The following is a 23,501-nucleotide window of genomic DNA, read 5'->3' on the forward strand; positions in this document are numbered from 1 at the left end:
ATCTCCATCGTCATCGGCACGCGAGACGCGTCGAGGCGCGTCCTAGCCTGTAGGTGCGAGCCACAAGCTGTCTCACGGGCCTATGCCTAGTCCAGCTCCAGCTTCAGCTAGGTTTTATAGGATCTAGGCTAGGGGAAGGCAGGCGGATTTGTGGTACTAGTATGAATCAATGGCACGTGTGACAATGTCCCGAAACCGAACGCTCGCCGCTCTGTCGCGTCCGAACTGAAACCACCAGCCGTGTCCGCGCGCAGGGGCCAGTCGTCAGCTATCCAATTCACGAAATCTTGACTTCACCACTTATCTTGAAGCTTATACCTATCACCACTCTTCACGATGCACAACGACGCCTACCCCGAATCTGGCGAAGATATAGCTCGCTCGCTTGTACCCGAGCTCCTCGCACGCGGTGCTTTCCCCGAGCTCAAGGCATGCTTCCCCCTTTGGTGATAAGTAAGCCTGTCGCGCGGATGAGAGGGGGACAAGCTGATGCCCTCGTAGGGACAGCCTCAAGCCTAACATACCGCAGTCGGTCCGTTCCCTGCGATTCGAGAAGGCTATATGGAGCTTCCGAGACGCTCTCAAGCTTGCTGAGAAGGGGAAAGACGAGTGGAGGAAGTGTCAGGTCCGCGATGCTCTCGCCAAGATCATGGTACGTCCTAAATCTCGCCTATCCTGGGCTTGCCTAACAGGGCAGTGGCAAGACCTGTCGAGCTTTGCAGACAATCGAGAGGCCGAGCGAACGCGCCTGACTTTTGAATGGCTCTTTGACATTCTCCTCGCTTGGTCTGATGATGTGGACGAGGGAGAGAAGGTGGACGAGTTTTTCGTCAAGGTAGGATTGCTACCTCCTCATTCATTGGTACTTGTGCTGACGCTCAGTTCCACCTCGACATGAGCGACATGCGACGCAACACAGCCCTCTCGCTCGCCGTCCGCGAACGCTTCACCAAATCCTACATCGACGCGCTTACCGCCTTCCGTCCCCTCCGACCAGCCATGAAAGCGCTTCGCCGCCTTCTCCGCTTGGACGCATACGAATCTCTCATTCAGCTCGCCAGCCAGCGGGCTATCCAATGTTGGGATCTAAAGCAGTACAAGTACGCCCGACAAGCTCTGCTCGCCCACGAGTCGGCCATCGCGATGGCGGAGGATCTCGAGCGGGAGTACGAGCAGGTCATCAACGAGCGAAGTGATCGGCGAGCGGGCAAGTGGATGGAGACGCTGAACAAGCTGGTTCACGCTGCGGATCGTGAGAATGGGTACGAGTATGTCTTTGGGCGGATCGCGGAGGCTGCGGCGGACTGTAGGGCGTACATCACGAAATGTGAAGCGAGAGCAGATTTGATCTAGATCAGTTCTTGCGCGGCTTTGGATGCGTCCTTGGAAGCTGAGCTGACGAAACAGGTATCAAAACCTTCAATGCTGCGTTGCTGGACGACCCGGCCAATATCGTGGAGGGCGTGGAGGATGCTCAATCCCACTTCCGGTGGGTCCTGCCATACTAACCAAGTCGTAATACCATGCTCATTCTCTAGCAATGCGGCAATCATTGCAGCCGATTGCGACTGGAACCTCGAGGGAGAGGCAGTAAGTCCTTGAACATCAGACACAGGGTGGACTACTAACCTCGTCATAGCTCGTCCGCATCGCTTCTACCTTGGCGAAGGTCCTTCGTCGGGCTGGCAGGTGAGTCACACTCAGCCTTGAACCGTCGGGGAGTGCGCCCGGATGTCAGGCTGACGGCCGCAGTGCCGAGATTTTGTATCGCCGGGCCATCCAGCTCGCCGCAGTACAGTGAGCTATGCCGCTTCCTCAATGGGCACCAGCTGACATGTCAGCAACAACGTCGGCATCACCGGTCCCTGGTTCAAAGAGGCCCAGAACGCACTCAAGAGCGAGCAAAAGGCCGAAGCCGAGGCGAACGAAGCGCGATGGGTCAACATCCGCGAGGCGATCGGGAACAAGCTGTCCCAGCACCTCAAGCCGATCGAGGAGCACACGGGCAATTTGAAGGAGTTCATCCAGGTAAGCTATCCCTTTCGGATCGGGACAATGGCGGAGCGCTGGCTTATCTGCCCTGTGGGTGTGGAAGGAGTGTCCCCCGCTCGCCACGCCATCCGGCTCGGACTGTACCCCGGCATACGAAGGCGGCAGCAAGCTACCCGACGGCCTCTTCCCTGATAGCGCGGCGCCTATCGTCCCACCCGCCCGAAAGAAGGCAAAGAAGGAGGTCGAGCCGGTCGCCCTCCCGAAAGTGTCAAATAGCGCGTTTAGGAAGGTCGTGTTCCGGTATCACCCCGATAGAGGACAAGAAGGGTTTGGCGAGGGTGAGTACGGGCTACTAAGCTGTTTCCACAAAGAGAGATCTCGACTGATGGGTACAGTATGGAGACAGACTGCCGAGACGATCGTCAAGCAGCTCAACAAGCGGCGGGACAAGCACCACGAGCTGAAGCATGGTCTGAGCCTTCGAGTGAGGAGGGTCCAATCGCCGGGGCGGGAAGGAGATTGGGTTCTGCGGCTCCATTGTGCAGTCACCTAACGTTGTATATAGCTACATGTACGAAAGAGATACCTTCTTGCCACAGTACTCGCAGCTGCCACCCGACTGTAAACGCATGGATCATTCAGCCGCCATGCCTGATTTTCTATTGTTGCTTGACACTGACTGAGATTTTGCAGCTCGATGATATCGCTTGTTCCTCTGTGACAGCTGCATGCCTTCCATCCCCTCAAGCCGCAAGCGATGCGTGCCTCGAGCTCCGATACCTTTGATGTTGAGCCCCGCTGATCCCTTCAGAGTCTATACCTTGCGTGCCGGTACCGCGGTGCGAAACCTGCAGTCCCTTGCGTCAAGCTTGACACATACCTTTGACATTACGGGGCTCAGGGGTTGGTCCGCTATCCCTTAAACTCGCTGCAGAAGGGACTGGTGGGGTCCATTGATGTCTGACCTCCCCACTGATATCAGCCGTCAGCACAAGTCAGGGCGCCTCCTCGGCCCAGACAACGGTCATTGCTCTCCTCGGCCACCTCTTGTACATCTGCTTTCTGCCACAGTACTACACGCGCGCGCTCTCAGATACAGAAAGAGATCTAGGCTCAGCGTAAGCCTCTTCGCCGAATCCGACCAGCGAGAGGCTTGGTTGAGCCTAAAACAGATCGCCGGGGACGAAATGATCATTGATCACCCTCACTTCAGGCGCGAGGAGACTATGACTCCTGATCAGGGTGAGTGCTCGCGCTTCTCAACTTTATCTATTCAAGCATTCTCCATTTTTTCATCCGTCCGTTCCTCGCCATTGGCCGCTGCCCTGTCCTTGGGCCTGCTCTCCTCATACGCACTGGTCTGGACTCGCTGACGTCGCAGCCGGGTCTGAGCTGAAGAGAGTTGGCCTTCCCATATTGTACGCGCTCATCGGCGTCACTGTCTTGATCTCGTTGAGCTGCGTGGGATGTTGGTGGTCGGACAAGCGCAAGAAACTGAACGATCCCTCTCCCGGCGCAAAGGTGGAAAAACCTGACAAACCTGCGAAGCAGGCAGGAAGAACCAGTACAACAGGCACTGCATCGAGTTGATGTTTGCGTGGCGCTGGCAGTAGAGGAGGTGATACGCTTCAGACAGTTGATAGCGATGTACGTGGACCTGTGGCTACGACGCTACGTGTAGAGGCTGTCCAGGCTCTCGGTAGGTCATATGGTCTCGCAATGACCTTTTGCCGCTCCGTAGCTGCAGCCCGTGCTTGGCGAGCGTGATCTCGCCTTCCTACAGGTTATTATCGGACCGAGCTGCTGATGTTCTCCTCGAGACCCTTAGTATGGAGTCAAATTACAGAGACGAGCGTCAGGCGGCATCATGACCGGCGGGACAAGCTTGGTGAGCTCAAGAATTGCTCTCAAGGGCGCAGGTTCAGCAGGCGACCACTGCCCATTAGCACCCATTGTCAGGCGTAAGCGCGGCACACGCCCCCGTTCGGACTGGCCAGGCGGTCAGGAGGGGATCAGCCTGGATCAGCAGGGATAAGCGTGCTGCGTAAATAGAGGGCGCACTGCGGGATCTTTAGTAGCCAGTGAATATGGTACACTGGGCGAACCCCAAATCTCTCATCGGTCTTTTGGGTCTCTTGCACCGCCCAGCCACATGCATCTCACTTCCGGCGGCAGTTGGCCCAGCGCAGCTCAAAGCAGAGAACGCGCAGTTCAGGCAAAGACCGATGACATCGCTTTACGGCATGTTTGAGACATCCACCCAGACCACCAAGTCGACGACGCAAAATCACTTTTCAGCAGCCCTTTATCAACTCCCTTCTTCTCCTTCACTACTATACACCCATCTCCAGCTCCTATCTTCCTCTCAATCAATACCTTATCTTGTCCAAAATGAAGTTCCAGCTCCTCTCCGTCGCTGCTGCCGCCGCTGTTGCTTCTGCCCAGGGGTGAGCCGGTTCTGCCCGATCGCACAGCTTTTTGGTGGTCGTCTTGGAGTTTATGCTGACATGGTAGCCTTTCGTCTGGGTGCACCACCCAAGTTGGGCTCCTCGCTTTCGGTGATCTGGGACAGTGTCTCCAGCTCACTCAGATCCTTTCGGTCTTCTCTGTGGGTCTTATTTCTAGCTCAAATTCGGTCCCGCTGGATACGCAGCCCTCGCTTGAATGCTCCTCTCAGTCATGATGCCTTCAGGATCAAGCTAATATGCAGTCCACCTCGGGATCAGTGATTACCCCGCTCAACAACTACCTCAACTCGCTCTGCGCGTCCAGCACCCCCCGGTGCTCCAACGCCACCCTCACCAGCGCCAACAGCACCATCCAGTCTGCGTGCGCTTCGGACGCCTCGGGCGGTGGACAGGCTGCCACCATCATCCAGACTGTGGGATCTGTTCTCCAGTCATACCCATACTTCATCACCGCCGCTTGCTCCAAGAACACCACGTACGTCTTCCCCCATGGTGGTCCGCAAGCAGACTAACGAATCAGCACCAACAACTTCTGTCTCACCGACACCTTGACCGCCGTCCAGAACGCCACCGGCCAGGACGTCTCCTTCTCCACCGTCTCGTCGCTGCTTAGCGGTGGCTCGGCCGGGATTGCCGGTCTCAGCCAGTCCCTCTCTGGTGGCCAGCTCTGCACTGGCTGCGTCAGCGGGTAAGTTGCCCCGTTAGGCATTATCCCGGCCTTTCGCTGATAGGCAGTTTCTACCAGCAGGCCATTGCTGCTAACGCCACCATCACCACCCTCCCCGCTGCGTCCGCCATCCAGTCCCAGTGTGGCAGCAACTTTGGCCGTAAGTTATCCTGTTGCCACGGTGCAATGCAAAGCTGATCCGCCAGGCATGGTGACCGGTGTCTCGTCTTCCGCTCCCGCTGCTTCCGGCACCGGCGCATCTGGTGCCGCCAGCTCGAGCGCTGCCGCCTCGTCATCCCGCGCCGCTGGTTTCATGACCGCGAACACCGCCATCTCCTTCCCTGCTGTTGCCGCCGCACTTTCGATTGTTGGCGGTATCGCCGTCGGTGGTCTTGCCGTCATGTAAATAACCTAGACATGGGGTTTCTTCAAGTGATAGAGAGCTGAGCTAGACTGAGAGTGGAGGAGGATCAACGATAACTTAGACAAGAAGGACACTCGTATGCATCTGTAGCTATGTTGCTTTCACAATCTAGCCCTAATCCATACCCTGACATCTGAAACTCACCTTGGGGCTGAGCAAGCTAGGTTTCTATCCGCTGAAACCACCCAAAGGGATCGTGATCCATGCCTCACACATCGGGCAGGCTAAGCTGATAGCGCCCCTACCACCCGCTAATCATCAATCGATGCTAATAGCCCTCAAGGCAAGTTTCAAGCCCACTCCTTTGTCGTCGGAGGTGCCAACGGGACCAAGGAGCCTTCCTTTGATCGTCCCGATCTCGCTCGGCTGGTATGCTGGGGCAGTACAGGCTGATAGGAGAGCCCTGACGAGTCAGGGGAGCAGCTGGACGGGGAAAGGAGGAGGCGGTGGTCCGCTGGGTCGTTGCTTTCTCCTCTACACGAATAGCTATACTCAGTCAACCATCTCTCAGCCACCTATGTGTTGAGGTGTAATTTGAAGCTGTATTAAGCTGTGCTTAATACCGGGAACCATCCCGCTTGACCTATATCCTCCTCCGATCCCGCCATAATTGGCCTCGAGCCAAGCCCAGAGGACTGCAGGCAGTGAATTGAGCGCCTCCCCATCCATGACATCTATCAATTAAGGCATCATAAGGCGAGATATGGGCTTTGTCTTCGAGCCAAGTAAGCTCCCTCTCCCTCGGACCGACTGCCGACCTCAGCTCACATCTTCCAGTAGTGATAGCCGCGATAGCAGCTGGCGGGACGGCCTTCCTCATCCTCCTCACCGTCGGCTCCATATGGATATACCGCAGATACCATCCGCGGCCACCACCCACATCCCGCTCTGGGTCCCGTCGGTCCGGCGCAACCTCCACACGCTCTGGAGCCAAGCAGCCCATCCAACTCACAGACCGCGCCCTCGCCTCCGCGTCCGCATCTAGCTCCGCCGGATCCTCCACCCGCAAATCCCCACATTCATATCATACCCCCATAGTCCCCCTCGTTCAGCCACCTCCACACCCCTCACATCGCCGCAACCCCAGTAATCAGTACCTCCTCCAGCCCAGTACCGCCCTCTCCCCTTCTTCCGACGAGTACATCCTCGGTACGCCCGACTCTATCCCCAATCTTACCTCGGGGTCCAAATTGCGGAAATATGAGAAATCGCCCTCGAGCGTTTCGCCACGTCCGCTGGCACGGCCAACAGCGGCTAGAACTATCCCTATTCCCGATACACCATCAGATCAGCAGATGATCAGCCCACAAATGATCTCGGACCGGCGGACAAGTGCAGGTTCCAGCGTTATGCTCATCACGTACGAGCAGGGGCTGGCAAAGATGGGTCTCAGCACCCTGCCCCGCCCGCCACTCCCTACCGCCTCCACATCCGCCTCCGCGCACCCCGCCTACCCCATCCCCTCCCCGTATTCCAACTACCGCTCCGTTGGTGCTGCGTCTCCGCATGAGCCATATATCGCCGAGACGCCGGGGCAAAGAAGGAGTGGGAGTGGTAGTGAGAGATCGTATAGAAAACCAGTCCCTCTGGTAGGGGGCGGGACCGGCACTGGCGCCGGCGGTGGGCGTTCCGGGCGGTCAGATAGGAGCGGATCGGGCTCGCATGCGTCTCGCTCTGAGAGTGAGCGATATCCCGAACCTGAGATAGGAAGGGGATGGGAAGAGGCGGACACCGCGACGGAAAGTCGACAGGGGGCGTGGTTACCGAGCTACTACCAGCCAGCGGCGGAGAAGAAGAGCAAATGGGGAGGTCGAATATAGATGTAGTTCATGCCGGTACTGGTACTGGGATGATGAGTTGCTAGGGTCAGTATGTATTGGCCGTACTTTCAACAATCAGTTTCAGTTGTGGCTGCATCCCTCATCTCTCCCTGTCGACGACGCGGACCCCGACGAGTGGCTTGTCTCCTTCCCTAGATTCCTCTGGAGCTATCCAGCGGTCCCAATACAGCCCCGCCATCCCTACCACGCCAAGCACCACGCCGAAGAGTATTCTCGTATTTGGATTCAGTGCTGGCGCGTAAGCTATGTGGACGATCCATCCCAGTAGGTGAAGTAGCTTACATCGATACGAGTCGGCCAAAGTTTTGGCACTCTGGCTCTTCCCAAGCGCAGCTGCCTGATCTACCGCGCTTGCCGCAGCGTTCGACTTTGATGGTAGCGCAGCGACCGATCGTCTGATAGGTCCAGGAAGTGGCGAAGACACAGGCTTCGCCAGAGGAGGTGCAAATGGTGTCTTGGACGGAGCCTTGGGTGGTGGAACCTTGGACCTCGACGGTCCTGACGTTTGACTGACAGCGATAGTGAATCTCATCGTAAACCTCTCTGCTTCCATCAGCTCTCGCCACTGATCGCGCTTCCGATCGATGCCCGCACCTCTGCGCTGTGGATCTGAATACCTTTTGGGTTGAAACCGGGAGGATGATGGGCAGATGAGACATCCTGGTACGCGGATATAGCCGGCTGGAGCAGGAAGAGCCAGAGTCAGCCGGGTCTCACCTCTCCGTCATCGCATCGTATCATCGCCATCGAGGAGCTACTATACTGCTCAGACACAGTTCCCCGTCGATCTCATATCATCTGACCGACACATACGCAAGGAAAATCCAGGACGATGCTCGGAACAGCACTGCTCGGCGCGGTCGCTGCCTCCGCGGCCGTCGGCAGCAACGCGCTTATCATCAACCGGCAAGATAGCGTCCAATCTATCCTCATCACCTCCCAGGCGCCCGCGGCGGGATCGGACGAGTGTCTCAAGTCGAGCTACTATGGGGCGTACGGCTCGACTGCGGCGCAGAGGGAGTTTATCTACCTTCCTTCGGCGGAATGCCTGGGTAGCGCGCACGCGCTGGACGCGTTGAGCGAGGGCTCGCTCGTATCTCTTGACAAGGCGGAGATTGGGGAGGGGAGGGTGGTATGGGTCGGTCAAGCTGGAGTCGCACCGGAACTCCTCGCTACGGACGGCGAGGCCGGGAGCATGGCCAACTGGTTCTCGTCCATTTCGGTCAAAGCGGCCGAGACGACACTCATCAAACGCCAATCGGAGCCGCACCAATCGCACTTTACAGCCTCGTCCCCCAAGACGCTAAGGATGCTACATGCCAGCGCGCACTCCCTCCTCCTCAGCGTACCTGCCGAGTACGTGCCCATCCTCGACACCCTGCTGCCCAGGCACCTCGTCCCGGTCGCTCTCCCCCAGAAGCCCTACGCCGCCTCGGCCGGAGACAGCGCATGGGAGCCAGTGCCAAAGCACCTTGCCGAGCACCTGGCCAACATCACTTCGGGGCTCAAGTTTGATTCGGCGCTGGACAAGGCGCTCAACGAAGGGCTGGACGCAGATCAGCTCAGGAGGGATATCAGGTGGTTGACCGGGGAGGGTCCGAGCGGGATCGAGAGCAGGCACAGCTTCACTGAGGGCGCTCTCAAGGCCGCCAAGTATATCAAGGGCAAGTCTATCACTCATCTCATGGTCCCATCACTGCTGACCCTTTCAGAGATCGGGGAAGAGTCAGGTGCGACGTGCAAATACGATCACTTCCTGGACGGATTCGCCCCAAACGTACTCTGCACCTACCCATCCACGCACAATTCGACCGACAACGTCATTCTGTCGGCGCACTACGACTCGCGCGGCTCGTTCGGCCTCACAAGGGCGCCAGGTGGAGACGATGATGGGTCTGGAAGTGGGCACCTTTTGCAGATTGCCCGAGCGTTCGGAAAGATGGGGGTCAAGTTTGACAAGAAGGTCACGCTGGCTTGGCACGCTGGGGAGGAGCAGGGCTTGTACGGGAGTCACTACTTTGCGGGTGAGTCTTAGCAGGACGATCGGGGCAATGGCAGAGCTGATGAGCAGAACGGCTGAAGAAGGAAAATGCGACTGTCCTCCTTCAGATCCAAGCAGACATGCTGGGCTATCACGTAGTATGTTCGCCCTCCCAACACACGCGCTATGTACTAACAGACAGCCGGGAGAACCCCTCCAGCTCGGTCTGCCCGAGAGCATCGAGACACCCGAGGCCTCCGCCCTTCTGCACAAACTCTCCCAGCTGTACTCGCCCGAGCTGGTCCTCGGTACCACCCCCGCTTGCTGTTCGGACCACCAATCCTTCCTCTCCTTCGGTTTCCCCGCTACTGCCGTCTTTGAGCGGAACGGCGGTATCGCGGACCCAATGTATCACAACTCGGGCGACACGAGCCAGCGCGAGGGGTATGATCTGAGCCAGATTATCAGTATTGCAAAGGTCACCATGGCGGCGGTGATGACTGTCGCTGGGTGGAAGCTATAGTTGGGGATCTAGATCTTTGATTTTCGGTTCTGTAGACGGAAGATGCAATGGTAGATACATGGTGAAGACTGGGTTAGCGAATATACAAGACTATCTTTCTACTTCTTCTCTACTCTGCAATCGCTTCCTTGTCCTCTGCCGCCTTCGCCGCCGCATCAGCCTCCCCCTGCTCATACCCCTCGAGCACCATATCGTTGAATCCCAGATCCTCATTCTGCTCAAACGTCCGCTCATACTCCTCAATCTCCATATTGGGGTCCTTGTCCGGCGCAAACAAGTTTTGGAGATACGAGTTGCTGACCGGGTCGTCGATGATGAGGGTGAATGGGCGTGTAGCCGCCATACACTCCTTCAGACCCGAGAGGAAGTCTCCGAATTTGCGGTCCTCGCTCCCGGCTGCTGCTCCTTTACCGCCTTGTCCCGCGCCCGAGGTGGTAGAGTCGCCCGTTCGGAAGACCTTGGTCGACAGCTCATTGTAGATCTCGTTGAGAAGACCTTCGAGCGTCGTGAACCGCCCGCCGAGCGTTCCGGGCTGGAGGACCAGGTCGATCTCGGGAATCTCGAGACCGGCGGTATCGGATTTCAGAAGATCACGGGAGAGATCTTCCTCGTCCTCTACCTTGAGGGTGATCTTCTTACCCTTGTCCGAAATGGCGCCGCCGGATTTGATCTCGTTATCTCTGTACCCGCAGGCGTAGCAGTTGGTAGCCATGATGATGATATTCTAATCTTCAGCCAAGCACAGATCCACGGCGGAGAAGGACTCACTTTGAAGTATGGGATGACCACTTGCTGCATCAAAGTCTCGAGCTCGTGCCCGCAACTCGAGCACGTGGAGGGGAACGAGAACACCTCGTCCGGCACGACCGTCCCATCGTCCCGCTTGACCATATTCTCCGGTCCCGTTCCCGTCAGACGGGATTCAAACTCCTCCTTGCTCCGCAATTTGTGGTCCTCCGCAATAACCGGTCCGCCTTCCGTCTTCTCATCCGACATCTCCTCTGGACGCGCCACCAGGCCGAGCGTGACGTTCTGGTCGAATGTCCGGTTGTATGGCCGCATATTCCACTGGGGATCCGAGGCGCTGCCGAGGAACTGGAAGAAGGAGTTTCCGGAGATGTCCTCGATGGTCATCGAGAAGGGGATGAAGGGGGTCTCGGCGAGTGCCTTTTCCCGCTCCTCTACCGAGCGCTTGGCCCGCGGCTCGTCATCGTCATCCATCCCTACTCCTCCGTCTTCATCCTCCTCGCCCTCCTCCAGCCCGATGTACTCCCGCAGCTTCGCCAGCATCTCGTCGATCTTGGTCGCCGTATCTGGGTCCATCACCCGCCGGACAGGCTGCGAGATGTTGAGATCCCGGATAGTGTCCCGAATCATGCCTTCCACGGTGGTGAGTTGGCCTCGTCCTGGGGGAATGGTGAGTTGAACGTCCGGAATGAGGACCGAGGCGAAGTTGGATTTGACAATCTGACGATCGAGGTCGGCTCGATTCCGGAGGTGGACAGTGTAGGTGACTCCCTTCTCTGCGCAGATCAGCGATGGCTCCTACGACTCTTCAGCCGGCTAGCTCACCCTGGATCTCTCCAGCACTCTGTATCTCAGTGTCTCTGTGCCCGCAGTGATCGCACCGGAACGAAGAGACCACGATTTCCTTGAAGTACGGGATTGTCGTCAGGAGCAGCCGTGTCACCCCCTGCTCGTATAAGCTCAGACAGACACGTCTGCCAAGCTAAAATGCTGACCTGGTCGTGGCACCTCATGCATAGACTGTCCATCTCCTGCATCCCCCGCTCTTCGCCCTCTTCCTGATCTACCAAAGCGCCCTGCTGCTCATCCAACCTCGCATCATTGTCCTCCACGTCCCGCAACGCGTCGGTGCGGGTGGCGATCTCGCCCATCGTGGGGAAGAGGTTCTCTTTCTGTTCCGACATTGTGTGACAATTCTGCGATCTGTCAGCTGAGTCTCTCAGACAAGTCGAGAGCTGGAACAGGACGGATAGGGATCAGACATTTAGGCATATGGTTGGTTTCAAGATTCTCTAAGAGACCGTTCAAACGCAAATTACATATAATCATCACTGAGAGCATGCGGGGTAGGGGATAGCATGGCTGAAGGGACTTACAGATGAGCTGTCGATCAAGTATAGAGAACTAGGTATAAGGTCAACTCTGCATCATGATCTTCAACTTTTTGGCTTAGTAAGTGGAGGTGGTGAATTTGATTCCGAAATACACGGACTTGACGATCAGCTATAACGCCGTCAATATCCGTTTTCATCTCCAGAACTGACCCGAAGGCAGTGCGACTCATTCCTCGTCGACTCAGCCACTGTGCTCGGTTACTGGTCAATGATATCTTTCTCATTGACATACATGCAAGGCGGGGCGGCCATAACAGGCTGTCCATCAAGCCCCTTAGGTCTGAATACCTGTCATGAGCACATCCCCGCCAAAGTCCCAGTTATACGTCCCAGCCAAGTAATCTACCGGCGGATCCGTCGCAGCGAGTTCAGGCGGCAAGAATATGGGCGAAAAGTCCAGTTCGAAAGGCTCCCAGCCTTGTGCCTCCGCATAGTCGGTGTGCTGGTGCTGGTATAGCGGTCCGGGAGCTGCGGTGATGGGAGGCAGCTCGGGCGGATTCGAGATGTGCGTTTCAGCAAATTTGCGCTGGAGTGGTTGGTCCGAGTAGATGCCAAGGCAATGCTCGATCTGGGAGCACTACACATGATCAGCTGTAGCCTGAGGGTGAGACTCACGGCAGTAAGATTGACTTTGGTCTGCCAGTTCTCCCGGGGGTATCGCTGGGCTAGCGAAAGCCAGGTGAGGTTCATAGTGGACCTCGCAGCAGGGACATTGCCACGGGTGGCGACTCTTTCCAGTGCGGCTCTGCGGAAGTCGTTAGCTTAGTCCTAGCTCTTGTCGTTACGGAGGAATGGGTCTTACGTGCAACGTCGACCAAACTCCGCTGGCCGATCAATACCAGCCTTGAAGAAGCCTGGACATCTCTCGGGTGTGCCGTTTTCTTTGCAAGATCGGATGACGAGCATCCAGACCTGAAAGACGATAGGTGGTACTTGATGAAGCCTGTGTTGTCAGCTTGGCTATCAACTTCCTACGCACGCTTCGTCTGTCCAAAACTCTGTCGATGCAGCATCTGCCGCCACGTCTGATTACATAGTCAGCTCTTGCCCCTACTTGACCGCGATTCGCATCACAACCAAAGTACTGTAGTGGCTCACCCTCGCACGCTTTGATGTAAGGATTTGTAAGTCGAGCGGGGTCTCCGTATAGCTTTTGCACATTCGGTTCTCGAGGAAGCTGGAGAAGTCAGCCGAACTCTGACCGCTGAAGAGAGCACTCGCACCAAATGACACATAGCTATCATTGCCCGAATCGCTAAGACAATCAGCTTCAGTCCAGCGAAGCATCAGGATAAGGGGGGAGTTACTCACTCATACGCCTCACATTCTGTTCCTGCTCTGAGTATGCGTCAGAGACATCATATGTGTGCCATGTAAGCTGGAAAGCCATCAGGTCCGACTCGAGCCCCTCCACCACTCCCTTGGCAAATGCCGATCCGACCCCAGCGCGGGACACCGCTCGTCGTACCATTTCCTGCGTCCTCCCCAAAAGTAGAGCCGCTTTGACGTATATGCCGAACCAGCTAATACAGCATTAGCTACTACCCTGTGTAACAAATGATCGACTCACTCGGACCCCTCATGGTTTGAATATAAGTCATCAGACCAGGCATGCTTGCTCGGTGTCGTCCCGCTTGGACGATCGACAGGCTGAGGCAGAGGCAGCGAGATGTCGTCTATCTTGATCATACTGAGACTGAAAGGCGTGGAACAGCTAACTCTACGCTCGTCAGCCGAGGACGCCGTAGGGTAAGTGGAACTCACACTTGGATGTAGAGGATATACAGCCCCCAGAACAGCCTTCCCGGGTGCGTGTACAGGCCCTGCAGCTCTACCGGACCAGTCGCGTATCCGTGCCCCGGTGGCATTCGTCCCGGATCGAGGTGCAGCCCAGCTGAATTACAGAAACCCATGGCTTCGCTCGAGAGGCGGCAGTTCTGTAGCCATACGCCCTGATGTAGGTGGTAGTAGAGCAAGAGCGAGAGAGCTGGTAAATGAGCTGGAGCCCAAAGCAGGGAAGACGCGAGACGTACCTAGGATAACATCACCGGCTTGAGATACCTCCCCTCGGTCTAGCATCCCGCTGATCTCTTGCAGCGCACTCTGTACACTACGCTCGGGCGTATGTCTGGGTCCCGACGAGTGCAGGTTGGCGATGGCGGAAATGGCGTGATCGACGGCTGATAGAGGTAGGTCGATGATCTCGGCGGTTTGATACCATTGACGGTATTGCTGTCCATCAGCTGGGCTGACAGAATTGCTCAGGTCTACTCACTGAAAATATCATGACTTGTCGGAAGAGGGGCGCTATCTCGCCAAACCGCTCCAGGATGTCGCTCATGCTTTGCGCATTCGCAGGGGCGCCGCCATCCTGTACTAGTGCTGCTGTCGGCAAGCTCGTAGGGAACGCAGGCCCTGCGTCACATGGACCAGGTACGGTATACGCCTCCGCTTGTAGCTGGCTCCGGGCTGCCATAGAGGCATCTGGATGTGGGAGGGTAGCGGTACCGCCTACCGATGCTCCGCTGCTCGATCAGCTAATTCTCGGGCTGTGACAATGTAGGCGGTAGACTCACGCAGAAGCGCCTGCGCTAGGACCAGGGCCTAGACTGAGTCGAGCCTCAATCGTATTCCTCTTAAGTGGAGCTTCCAATGGTAAGCCCAGTTTCTGAATTAGGATTGCCCGCAAGACTCACCGGCGACACAGTCATCTGCCCCACCTCTCCGGACACAAGCCTGACACGGGTAAGAATCGGGCTTTGATACATCTTGAGCGACTGTACGTCAGTGTAGGTATAGCTACAGTACAGGTCTAGCCGTGCGCACCGCACTGCAGCGTCAGCTGATGCACACACAATTATAGCTAAGAGCCGCAACTCACTGTCCGCTTGTTCGCCCTACACTGGCTCGGTCAGCTGAGCCCCTTGGCCGAGACAGTCGGAGAAGGTAGCAGCTTACTGCGACACAGGCTCTCCGCTGCTTAGGAGCTGACATGTGGGACCTTCGGGCAAAGTGCAGCGTGTAGTGAGGCAGTGCGAAGCCGCAACACCCAGCGCGGGAAGGGAAGAAGAAGGCGGGCAGCGAGTGTCCAGAGCATCGGAGATCGCCGGATGGGCCGAAAGTGGGGTGGGGTGGGGTTGAGCCATCGGACTGCACGGTGTAGCAAGCAGACAGCGCTATCAGGCCAGAGGTCTAGGCAGACGTCCACTCTGGGCTTGAATACATCTCAGATTGTACGGGGACCTGGACCGCTGTTCTTCCAGAGCAGCTCAAGTTGTGCAGAGACCCGGCGCGACGCAGCCGAAGACTTCGTGCGGGGCTGGCTCTAAGGTAAGCGTGATTCAGTGTAGCTCAGCCTATGCATGACTATACGCCCATACGATCTTCTGCCTCCTACAAGCTGTCTGCTTCACTATATGTACAACAATCACACACCATGCGGCTTCACTAGCTGCCTCATGATGCATGATGCGCCAACTTCAGCGGACGCTTTCGGCACTAGATCCGGATAACCCCGATCTCCACAGCTCAGCACTCAGGCACCAGCGCGCAGCGGAGACCTTTCGGATTTACTCATTCCATCTCCATGAACTTCCCCTCATCTCCGACCCCGCACTCGCCCTTCTTGCCCCGCACCGTCGGGCGGCATAGAAGCGAGCAGAGCCGATGCGGGGAGGGCGGAGGGATGGACGGTACGTCCGATGACCTCCGGTCAGGATGTATATAATGTCGACCTCTTCGAGTAAGGCCCTCTCTTCCCCGTCTCTTGCTGACTTCCTACTCTATATACTGACTGCCTCCCTACACTCATACACCCCCACACTAGCTGCCAATAGTACGTTTACCGTCTGATCGTTAAGACGCTTTCACAGCTGATAAAGCCAGTGCCTATCGCTGTCTCCCCTTCCACCCCCATCCCGGCTGTCGGTATCAACGGCTTCGGTCGTATCGGTAAGCTCAGCGGGCCTGCTCTGCATAACGTCTTCTCCATCTGACATCCAGGCCGTGCCGTCTTCCGCCTTGCCCTCACGCGCCCCGACCTCGAGATCCGCGCTGTAAATCACACCGCCCACTCGATCGAGCACCTCCTCACCGCCATCCTCTACGACTCGACACACGGTCCCTGCCCCGAAGCGCGCAACCTCCTCCCTTGCCCGCCCGACCACCCCGGTCTCTTGCCTTCCACACCCAACAACCCCAAACCCTCCGGGTTCCTCTACAAGGGCCGGGTGATCCACCTCTTCTCGCAGCGCGACGCGTCCAAGGTCGACTGGGCGAGCGCGGGCGTCGAGTACGTCATGGAGAGCACGGGCAAGATGTTGACGCGCGAGTCGGCCGGCGTGCATATCAAGGCGGGAGGGGCCAAGAAGGTGATTATCAGTGCGCCGAGCAAGGACTGCTTGAATGTGGTTTATGGGGTGAATCACTCGGCGCTGTATTTGAAGGCGAATATGGGGATGGAGGATATCATCTCGAATGCGAGCTGCACTGTACGTCATTCGTTCTCTCAGACATTTGAAGCTGACGTGGTAGACCAACTGCCTCGCTCCTATCGCTATGGTCCTACACCGCTCCTTCGGTATTGAGACAGGCATGATGACGACCGTGCACGCCAGCACGAGCAGTCAGAAGGTCCTCGATGGGTTCAGCTCTAAGGACATGCGTTCAGGTAAGCTCGCTATCCTACCGTCCGACGACCCTCAGATCCTCAGAGCTGATGGGTCAGGCCGTTCTGCAATGGGCAACATCATCCCCGCCTCCACCGGTGCTGCTCAAGCAGTAGTCAAAGTTCTCCCCGAACTAGCTGGCAAATTCCACGGTACGTCCTGCTCCCCTCCTCTCCTTCCTCAATCCGCGCACAGTCGGTTGATCCATCAGGCATCTCCATCCGCGTCCCCGTGACAAACGTCTCCCTCGTCGACCTCACCGTCACCCTCTCCACCCCCGTCTCCTCGAAAGAAGAGCTCCTCCTGCCCTTCCGGCGCGCCGCCGCACTGCCCCCATCCCTCTTCTCGGGCCAAGCGCGCCTCCAGACGCCCAGCGTACCCCCTCTCGCCGGCGTTCTGGGCATATCGGACGAACAGCTCGTCTCGAGCGATTTCCTCGGCAGTACCTACTCGTCCGTGATCGATGTGGACGCCTGCTGTATTCTCAACCCGACGACGGTGAAGATTGTGAGCTGGTATGATAATGAGTATGGGTTCTCTACGCGTAGTGAGTACCTTTCCTCGTATTTCTGGGGTGTGAGAAGATGGGGAATGATGCTGACGGAGCAGTGTGTGATTTGGTGGTCTATATGAATCGGTACGAGTACGAGCACCGGGCAGAGCGGGAGGAGTCTCCATAAATTTCGGGCTGGCGTGCTGGTTCTTGGGTCAGGTGGCTGTATGTATCATAGACTTCTGTTTGATGTATGACTTGATTGCCAGAAACCGATCGGCTTCCTGTTGGAAGTAGCGGAGCAGAGCCCAGCTGGTGTCCAGCTGCAGCAACCGGTCCCTGCTGGGACACGGAGCTTGGTAAGTCGCCAATGTTGGAGATATGAAGTACATACATAAGGGATTACCGTAGACTTGCTGGACGGCAATACGAGTCGCCATTCTGAACTGGCAATAGCCAAGAATGACCTGGTATACCAGCAATCGTGAATCCGAAACCCCAGCATCCTATCCTCCAACAATTGTCCTCTCTCCCTGTCAATTCCCATCCCCCATTACTCCGCACCTGCACGTGCGGATTGTCCCCATCCCTACCTCCCATCCGTCGCCCTCATCAACGCCTCAACATCCTCCCCTCCCGCCTGAAACATGCCATCAAAGCTATCAAAGCTCTCGTCGCCCGCCGAGTCCGACGAAGGGGCGTTTCTCGTCGGCTCGTCCGCCTGGAGTGGTGGCGCGAGATTTGACCGAGCGAGCACGGCTGCACCGGCCCGCGTTTTGGAGGGCGTCTGCTGTGGCGCCGGAACGGCAAATTTGGCCTGGCCGCGGGGACTGCACCGGATGGCGGGTTGTTGCAGGAAGGGAGGTTTGAAGCCCGAGCGCGTGGGTGCAAGCGGCCGGGAGGTGGTGGAGGTAGTTGTGGTAGACAATTTGGGGTTTGATGTGATATGAGCGGGACGGGAGGAGAGTCCGACGCGCGGTCCGGTGCGAGCTGTTTGGGAAAGGGTTGGCCGTTTACCAGGAGTTGCGCCGGTAGGTGGTGATTTAGTGGTCGGAGCCAAAGCGTGTTGTTGAGGATGGGGGAAAGGAGTGGGTTTGGTAGACGGTGGAGGGGCAGGACGGGGGCGGGTATTGTTCGCCTTGATGGGCTGCTCGTTGAGGACTTTGCGGGTGGGTACGATAGCTGGCCGAGCGACCTCCTCGGGCGACCGTGTCCTTGCCATCTGTACCGGAGCTGGAGGTATTCGCGAGCCCGAGCCTGACCCCAGCGCTGATGCCGAGGCAGAGCTCGAACTCCCACTCCCTCCCGACAGTTGCCGTTCGAACGCCCCCGACCGCGCCTCTCCCGGCTGTCCCGGATTCGGCAAAGACCGCCGCCCGCCTGTCGCTACTTTAGGCTGTAGCTGCACCGAGAACGTCTTGAACGCCCGATCGAGCAGATCGTCCAGGACACCCCCATCCCCCGCTTCTTTGTTTGGCATGCTGGCGGACCGTTGAGCCGCGGCGCGGTCGGCGGGGCTGGCGAGATTGGAGAGTTGTGAGGGGAGGGAGCGCTGGGCGCGGAAGGGCCGTTTCCGGGCGGGTCGGGTAGATGGACCGGCAGCGTTGGGTTCAGAAGAGTCGCGTGTTGTGGTCCGAAAGACTGGTCTTTGCGTAGGGGAGGGGATTGGGATCGGTTCTGGCGTGTTAGCCCTGAAGACGATATCACCCATCAACCCGTGTTGTATAAAAAAAATGACATGTCCGAAAGCAGTCCAGAGCGGAACATAGACACTCACTATCTGCCATCATCATCCGCTTCATCTTGGTATCCTGCATCCACCTGACCGTCCCGCCTTCATCCTCATCGTTCAACTCGCGCTTCCGCCTCGATCGCGTGTTTGGGGTTTCCATGGTGAATGCTGTGCGATGATTTCGGGGCCATTCGACGCTGCGGAGAGAAGCCACCTAGGACCGACTCTGTATGAGCAAGCAAGTAGATGTATCAAGAAGGTATATGTATGGATAATAGATGTTACCCATCCCGTGAGCCTCTCCAGGGACGCGCACATAAAGAAAGCAGCCGCGCCCGGCGATCCCCGCTCGGCTGCTTTGTTTGCTTACGTACGTCGAGGGGACGCGCCTACCTTTCTTGCAGCAAGCAAAGGTTGAACGATCAAAGACATCAACAACAACTTTTGACTGCTATCAACCCTCCTCTATAGCCATCTCTACAACCTGCGCACCCAGCCGTCTGCAGCCACACAGACTGCCCCAGTCCTCTGTTGCGACCGACGAAAAGTTTGGAGACGGAGGTGCTAAGTCGCGGCGCCAGCCAAGTTTGTTGTCTGAATCGCCTGGTCGAAGGACTGGCCTGACGGTTGTGTTGCTACAAGGAACCCAACAACATGGACAGCAACGCTATTCAGATCGTCGGTAGGTAGACTCACGCTGACTCATGGCTAGCCAGCTCATTAGCAGTCCGGGTCCGCCCATTTCACGCCGAGCGAGAGCAGCCATTCCTCTCCCGACCTATCACTCAACACTATTTTCTCGGGGATGGAAACTTTGCCTCGTCTCCCCGACGACCTATATCAGCCGGCTCTATACGACAAGTGATAGGTGAGCTGCACCCTGGTCAATATTCTCGGAGCCTCAGCTCATAGGCTCAGATGTCTGCGATGACCGGATGCTTGACTTTGACAAGCCCGAGGTGGGAGCGGAGACCAGGCGGGGCCAGCCCGGAGCGAAGCGATACAAGAACAGACAGTTAGTACAGCTCCAGGTGTAACAGGGTGTGGCTGATAGGCCAGATACATCTTTGATAGTGTGCTGAAGATGGAGGCAACGCAGGAGGAGGTGTTTGAGAAGACGGCGCTGCCGCTGATTGATGGGGTATTGACCGGCTTCAACGCGACTGTGTTTGCGTATGGCGTGAGTCGTGCAGTCTGAATCATGTGTTGAGCTGACTCTCCAGGCGACAGGATGCGGAAAGACCCACACCATCAGCGGCACCCCAGAAGAGCCCGGTATCATCATCCGCACCACTGCCGAGCTATTCCGCCGGATCGAAGAGAGCAAGGACGACTACGAGACGCATATCGAGGTGTCCATGGTGGAAATCTACAACGAGACCATTCGGGATCTGCTCGCTCCGGAGGGGACGGTACCACCAGTCGGCGGACTGAAGCTGCTCGAGAACGAAAAGGAGCGGGTGCGGGTGGACAAGGTCACGCTCCTCCGCCCTCAATCGGTCGAGGAGGTCATGGACTACGTCCAGCTCGGAAACGCTCGTCGGAGCACCTCATCAACCGCGATGAATGCCGTATCCTCTCGCTCGCACGCTGTCCTCCAGATCAACATCGGGCGGAACAGCAAAGGATGCGAGATTGACATGGCGGAATCATCCGTTCGGCAATGCATGTCCTCGGCGACCCTCTCCATCATCGATCTGGCGGGCAGCGAGCGCGCTGCAGCTACCTCCAACATGGGCGCTCGGATGCGCGAAGGTGCCAATATCAACAAATCCCTTCTTTCCCTCTCTTCCTGCATCGCCGCGCTCTGCGAACGCCCCACCGCCGGCCAGCGCCCCCACATCCCCTACCGCAACAGCAAGCTCACTCGGATGCTCAAATTCTCCCTCGGCGGCAATTGTCGGACGGTCATGGTCGTCTGCATCTCCCCTTCGTCGCGCGACCTCGAGGATACCAACAACACCCTCGTCTGGGCCAACAAGGCCAAGAACGTCTCGACCAAGGTCAGCCGGAATACACAGGGCGTGGATGTCCGGGTACAGGCGTACCTCGAGGCCATCCAGCGGCTGAATACCGAGGTGGCGGCGCTCAAGAAGGAGATTGCGGAGATGCGGAACGGGGAGAAGGTGTGGAATGATAATCGGCGAATGAAGGACAGAGAGGATTGCCAGAAGGCCGTCGTGGATGTGGCGGATATGGTCGCTGGGTCTATGGGCGTCTTGGCGGATGGAGCAAGCAAGAGGGCGGGATGGGACGGAGCGGAGATGATCGTCGCGGCGCTGAAGGGACGGCTACAGGAGGCCGAAGAGCAAAAGGCCGGGGCGGAAATCACCCTGTTCAACTCCCTCATCCGCCAGCAGGACATGCGCTACAAGTCCAACGCATCCGCCATCAACGCTATCGACAAGGAGGCTAGCCAAAAGCTCACCATCGACGGCGTCCTCGGGAACCTCGAACAGCGGAAATTCGGCCCTTCGGTCGACCCATCCGATCTGGATAATGTCAAGACGCACGTCCAGCTCAAGCGAGCCGAGGTGGACCGGGCGATCATGGAGGCGAGGGAGAAGGTGTATCGTCAGACCATCCAGGCACAGGCGGGGGCGATCGCTACTGCTGCTTCGACGCTGCACCGGCTGTCTACCGGTCTGGCGTCTCAGCTCGCCGAGCTCGCAGCTCGTGGGGCGCAGTTTGGGGACATCACTGGCGAGCTGGAGCGTATGGGCGAGTCCAGCCGCTCGGCACTATCCAGCTTCTTTCTCTCTGCCGCTAGCGGTGCACTCCCCTCCATCCCCGCAGCACCCTCTCTCGGCCGGCCAGCAGCTACCAGCATATCGCCCCCTACCGCAACCGCTCGAGCTACTCTGGGCCGGCCAGCCCGTAGTCGCCCGTCCGTCCTGTCCCGACCCGGCGAGGCGTCCTTCTCGCTCAAATCCGCGGTTCTCGCTTCTCCTGCCGGCAAGCGGCTCTTCGCGGCGCAGAATCTCAAACTCCCAGCTTCGCCCCTGCGGAAACCACATCACGTCACGACACCCGGCAAGCGGAAACTCCGTCATTCTTTGGCGCCTGTCAAGCCTATCGCCAAGGCTCGACCGGTCATCAAGGGTCTGCGGTGGAAGGACGAGGCGGGAGAAGGGGATCTGGAGCAGATGAAGGTCATGACGAGCGATGATTCCAGCTCGGGGAATCTGCTCAGTTCAGGAGAAGATGGGGATGCTTCGGGCGAATGGGAGGAGTGCGGGGATACCGTCAAGCCATTACCGGTCCTCTCGCTTCCAAAGCCCAAACGGATCATACCACGCGCCGCGCCGCCCGTCTCGGCCATGAAACAGACCATCGCCTTACCCAAATCCAGTCCGCCCAGCCAGCCATCCTCTTCGATACCGGTCCGCCGGCTCCCCTCTCCCCTCGGTCCTTCTCCCTTCGCACCATCCATGCCGCCTCCACCTGTTCCCTCTCTCCCCTCTTCTTCAGCTGGGCAGAACGAGTACTGGAAGGGAGCTCGGACATACCGACCGGCTGCAATCCTCTCGGGCCTTCGGACGCTGGATGAGGAGGGCTCATCTGGCTCCTCACCTGACTCTGAGCCTAGCAAGCAGCCTGCTCCGCTCGGTCTTGGGCTGGGTCCACCGACTCGGATCCGCCTACCCCTGAATGACCGCTCGGACGTTCCAGGCGGTAATACCAGCACGAGCTATGCCGGCTCCTACCCTCCCCAATCCCTCGCGTCAGGCTCCGGCTCGGGCCTCTACCGTCCAACCATGTCCTCTATCGGCAAGGCAGCGGGCAAGACAGCCTCCCCCGTTTCCGTATCCGGAACGACCGGTCCCAGACCCTCCATCTCGTCCGGCTTCCCCACCCTCAACCGCCGTGCATCCAGTATCGGCCCCCTTCGGACCGCACGCAGCAAGGCCCGCCTGTCCACCGCACCCGGAATGGCCAGCTCCCATCCGGCCGATAACAGCTCTCTCGCGCCTTTCGCCGGAGACGTCAGCACCCAGAGCGCATTGAGCGGAGGCGCACACCGCCTGTTCGCGCCGACCGCGTCGTCGCTCAGCAGGCGGGCGTCCACGCTCAACCTCGGGAGCATGCCGGTGGTGACTGGGGTAGGGGAGACGGGGAGCCTGAGGGGCCCAAGACCGAGTATGAGCATGGCGCAGCTGAGGCCGATGGGGGCGAGACCGAGTGTGCAGGGATTGTTTAGGCCGAGTTTGGGGATGCGGGCGGGTGTGGGGGCGGAAACGATGGGGCCGCCGAGATGAGCGGGGAGATGGGATGAGTAGAGCAGGGGGAGAAGGGGACGTAGACTCGGACTTTGGGACGGGATTGTTTAGGCGTGATGGGAGGGAGCATTTGATACATGCAGGGCATGGTAGTATGGCTTGGGCTAACATACTGATCCACTGACCTCTCAGACACGTGGGAAAAGGGCTGACAACTATAGCTCAAGGCTGCTGCGCAACAGGCAATGAGTGGCCCCAGAGGGCGACGCTGACCTCAGAGACGCCGTGTTCTACAGGCGGCAGAGACTGATTGTGGCTCTGACGGTGAAAGGAGAGCCGCGGCGCTGAAACG

At 58.0% G+C, this 23,501-nt stretch overlaps 9 protein-coding genes across 9 annotated transcripts; 6 read left to right on the top strand and 3 right to left on the bottom strand.

Moving 5' to 3' along the window:
* Positions 1-336: 336 nt before the first annotated feature.
* On the top strand, positions 337-2,545 carry MKK02DRAFT_40153 (uncharacterized protein; the record flags this gene model as incomplete). Its single annotated transcript, XM_053090979.1, has 11 exons — positions 337-446; positions 502-652; positions 698-835; positions 883-1,327; positions 1,408-1,489; positions 1,539-1,590; positions 1,640-1,689; positions 1,753-1,797; positions 1,842-2,028; positions 2,096-2,330; positions 2,388-2,545. The coding sequence occupies 11 exons, from the start codon at positions 337-339 to the stop codon at positions 2,543-2,545; spliced, it is 1,653 nt and encodes a 550-aa protein (XP_052949603.1).
* Positions 2,546-4,383: 1,838 nt separating this feature from the next.
* MKK02DRAFT_29798 (uncharacterized protein) lies at positions 4,384-5,533 on the top strand (the record flags this gene model as incomplete). The annotated part of the gene is made up of 6 exons (XM_053087909.1): positions 4,384-4,439; positions 4,507-4,600; positions 4,703-4,935; positions 4,981-5,148; positions 5,196-5,287; positions 5,334-5,533. The coding sequence occupies 6 exons, from the start codon at positions 4,384-4,386 to the stop codon at positions 5,531-5,533; spliced, it is 843 nt and encodes a 280-aa protein (XP_052949604.1).
* Positions 5,534-6,254: 721 nt separating this feature from the next.
* On the top strand, positions 6,255-7,371 carry MKK02DRAFT_40155 (uncharacterized protein; the record flags this gene model as incomplete). Its single annotated transcript, XM_053090980.1, has 2 exons — positions 6,255-6,276; positions 6,329-7,371. The coding sequence occupies 2 exons, from the start codon at positions 6,255-6,257 to the stop codon at positions 7,369-7,371; spliced, it is 1,065 nt and encodes a 354-aa protein (XP_052949605.1).
* Positions 7,372-8,224: 853 nt separating this feature from the next.
* On the top strand, positions 8,225-9,896 carry MKK02DRAFT_18736 (uncharacterized protein; the record flags this gene model as incomplete). Its single annotated transcript, XM_053086001.1, has 3 exons — positions 8,225-9,416; positions 9,464-9,531; positions 9,576-9,896. The coding sequence occupies 3 exons, from the start codon at positions 8,225-8,227 to the stop codon at positions 9,894-9,896; spliced, it is 1,581 nt and encodes a 526-aa protein (XP_052949606.1).
* Positions 9,897-10,005: 109 nt separating this feature from the next.
* On the bottom strand, positions 10,006-11,827 carry MKK02DRAFT_19241 (putative zinc-finger protein zpr1; the record flags this gene model as incomplete). Its single annotated transcript, XM_053086063.1, has 4 exons — positions 10,006-10,620; positions 10,665-11,419; positions 11,469-11,589; positions 11,639-11,827. 4 exons carry the CDS (start codon positions 11,825-11,827, stop codon positions 10,006-10,008), a joined length of 1,680 nt encoding a protein of 559 aa, XP_052949607.1.
* Positions 11,828-12,311: 484 nt separating this feature from the next.
* Positions 12,312-15,031, bottom strand: MKK02DRAFT_40158 (uncharacterized protein; the record flags this gene model as incomplete). Its single annotated transcript, XM_053090981.1, has 15 exons — positions 12,312-12,614; positions 12,653-12,782; positions 12,840-12,980; positions 13,017-13,062; positions 13,136-13,214; positions 13,261-13,292; positions 13,349-13,560; positions 13,608-13,757; positions 13,802-14,024; positions 14,071-14,269; positions 14,313-14,562; positions 14,614-14,672; positions 14,734-14,814; positions 14,919-14,939; positions 14,996-15,031. 15 exons carry the CDS (start codon positions 15,029-15,031, stop codon positions 12,312-12,314), a joined length of 1,962 nt encoding a protein of 653 aa, XP_052949608.1.
* Positions 15,032-15,623: 592 nt separating this feature from the next.
* MKK02DRAFT_40159 (glyceraldehyde-3-phosphate dehydrogenase) lies at positions 15,624-17,384 on the top strand (the record flags this gene model as incomplete). Its single annotated transcript, XM_053090982.1, has 7 exons — positions 15,624-15,729; positions 15,923-15,988; positions 16,040-16,527; positions 16,571-16,706; positions 16,764-16,856; positions 16,916-17,251; positions 17,314-17,384. 7 exons carry the CDS (start codon positions 15,624-15,626, stop codon positions 17,382-17,384), a joined length of 1,296 nt encoding a protein of 431 aa, XP_052949609.1.
* A 402-nt stretch (positions 17,385-17,786) lies between these two features.
* On the bottom strand, positions 17,787-19,089 carry MKK02DRAFT_40160 (uncharacterized protein; the record flags this gene model as incomplete). The annotated part of the gene is made up of 2 exons (XM_053090983.1): positions 17,787-18,874; positions 18,975-19,089. The coding sequence occupies 2 exons, from the start codon at positions 19,087-19,089 to the stop codon at positions 17,787-17,789; spliced, it is 1,203 nt and encodes a 400-aa protein (XP_052949610.1).
* Positions 19,090-19,583: 494 nt separating this feature from the next.
* Positions 19,584-23,188, top strand: MKK02DRAFT_40161 (P-loop containing nucleoside triphosphate hydrolase protein; the record flags this gene model as incomplete). The annotated part of the gene is made up of 5 exons (XM_053090984.1): positions 19,584-19,611; positions 19,657-19,797; positions 19,848-19,944; positions 19,989-20,109; positions 20,153-23,188. The coding sequence occupies 5 exons, from the start codon at positions 19,584-19,586 to the stop codon at positions 23,186-23,188; spliced, it is 3,423 nt and encodes a 1,140-aa protein (XP_052949611.1).
* Positions 23,189-23,501: the final 313 nt, after the last annotated feature.

The sequence above is a fragment of the Dioszegia hungarica genome (genome assembly GCF_025882075.1).
Source record: "Dioszegia hungarica strain PDD-24b-2 chromosome Unknown MKK02contig_2, whole genome shotgun sequence".
In the NCBI taxonomy this organism is placed as follows: domain Eukaryota; kingdom Fungi; phylum Basidiomycota; class Tremellomycetes; order Tremellales; family Bulleribasidiaceae; genus Dioszegia; species Dioszegia hungarica.